Consider the following 1,482-nt stretch of genomic DNA (forward strand, 5'->3'; position numbering starts at 1 on the left):
TAAACAGGTCGATTCTGATGAACACCCCTCACATGTGATTAAAGGATGTGCTGAGATTGCATTGGCATGTCTTTTAATGATGTCTGGGTGTGCAAGTTCTCACCATGACTCCATCCTTGTCACATGAAGCAGAGGCTGTTCAGCTGAACTGGCTCTTGGTTGTGGTTGTTACTTTTCGTTGGTACCCTTGTTCTGCTATGTCCCTGACTCCTCATGCTCCTTTATAAATTCACAACACAAGAGCATGAGTTCTTCCTGTTCTCCAGTTGAGGATTTCTTTGATAAGGAGTTTTCTGAGAGCAGTTTGGATGTCTTTATTTCTAAGACTGTAGACAATGGGATTCAAAAGTGGAGTTACTAGTGTGTACATGATAGACACCATGATGTCTTTTCCAGGGATGTAACTGGAGATTGGCCTTAAGTAGGTGGCAGAAGCACATCCAAAGTGCACAATCACAACAATAAGGTGGGAGGTACAGGTAGAAAATGCTTTGCGCTTCCCCTCTGCAGAGGGAATTCTTAGGACAGTGACAAAGATGAAAAAATAAGAAAGGATGACAGAGAGAAAGGAGCCAAGGATAAATATTGTACAGAGTGCTAAAATCACAGCTTCAGTGTTCTGATCAGGAGGGCAAGCCAACTTGACCACAGGTGCAACATCACAGAAGTAGTGGTCAATTCTGTTTCTTCCATAGAAGGGCAAGTGGAATACAAGGTATGTCTCAATAAATGAGAAAAAGAAGCCACTCACTGCCAAAGAAGCTCCCAACTGCAAACAAACTCTCCTGTTCATCATAAGATGATAATGCAAGGGGTGGCACACGGCCACATAGCGGTCATATCCCATCCCAATGAGGATTAGGCAGTTAGTGCACGCAATGCCGATGAAGAAAAACATTTGTGTCACACATCCAGCAAAAGAGATCGTCTTCCTTCCCAAGAGAAGAGTTACCAGCATGTTGGGGACAATGACAAATGTGTAGCAGCTTTCTGAGAAGGACAAGAGTGAGAGGAAGAAATACATGGGAATGTGCAAACTGTGATTCAGCCAGATTATAGCCATAATTATAACATTTCCAGAAAGAGATGCCAAATACATGAGGGAAAATACAACAAACAGCACCAACTGCAAGTCTGGGAAGTTTGAAAATCCAGTCAGGACAAATTCTGTAACTTCAGTTTCGTTTCTTCTCTTCATTGGTTCAAGGCCTTGGGTCTATAAATGAATCATTAGCATTTCAAGAGGAGGAACAGGAACTTGGCTACACATTTCATCTAAAAACAAATTAGCATATGCATACAGCTTCCTTCAGGAAATCTCCAGGACAATTAGATATTTGGGTACCCTAGAAGAATACCCTGCTCTGTGCTCCATGCTTCTCCCTCCTCTGCTCAGCTCAGCTCATCCTTGTCTCCCAGAGATACTTATTCCCACAACCATGAACAGGCTGAATCTCAGTACCAGATGGTGCAGGGATGATG

At 42.9% G+C, this 1,482-nt stretch overlaps 1 protein-coding gene across 1 annotated transcript; it reads right to left on the reverse strand.

Annotated features, from left to right (window-relative positions):
* Positions 1 to 229: 229 nt before the first annotated feature.
* On the reverse strand, positions 230 to 1,198 carry LOC128343707 (olfactory receptor 10T2-like). Its single transcript, XM_053293144.1, has one exon. It carries the CDS (start codon positions 1,196 to 1,198, stop codon positions 230 to 232), a length of 969 nt encoding a protein of 322 aa, XP_053149119.1.
* Positions 1,199 to 1,482: the final 284 nt, after the last annotated feature.

Source organism: Hemicordylus capensis, chromosome 2 (genome assembly GCF_027244095.1).
Source record: "Hemicordylus capensis ecotype Gifberg chromosome 2, rHemCap1.1.pri, whole genome shotgun sequence".
In the NCBI taxonomy this organism is placed as follows: domain Eukaryota; kingdom Metazoa; phylum Chordata; class Lepidosauria; order Squamata; family Cordylidae; genus Hemicordylus; species Hemicordylus capensis.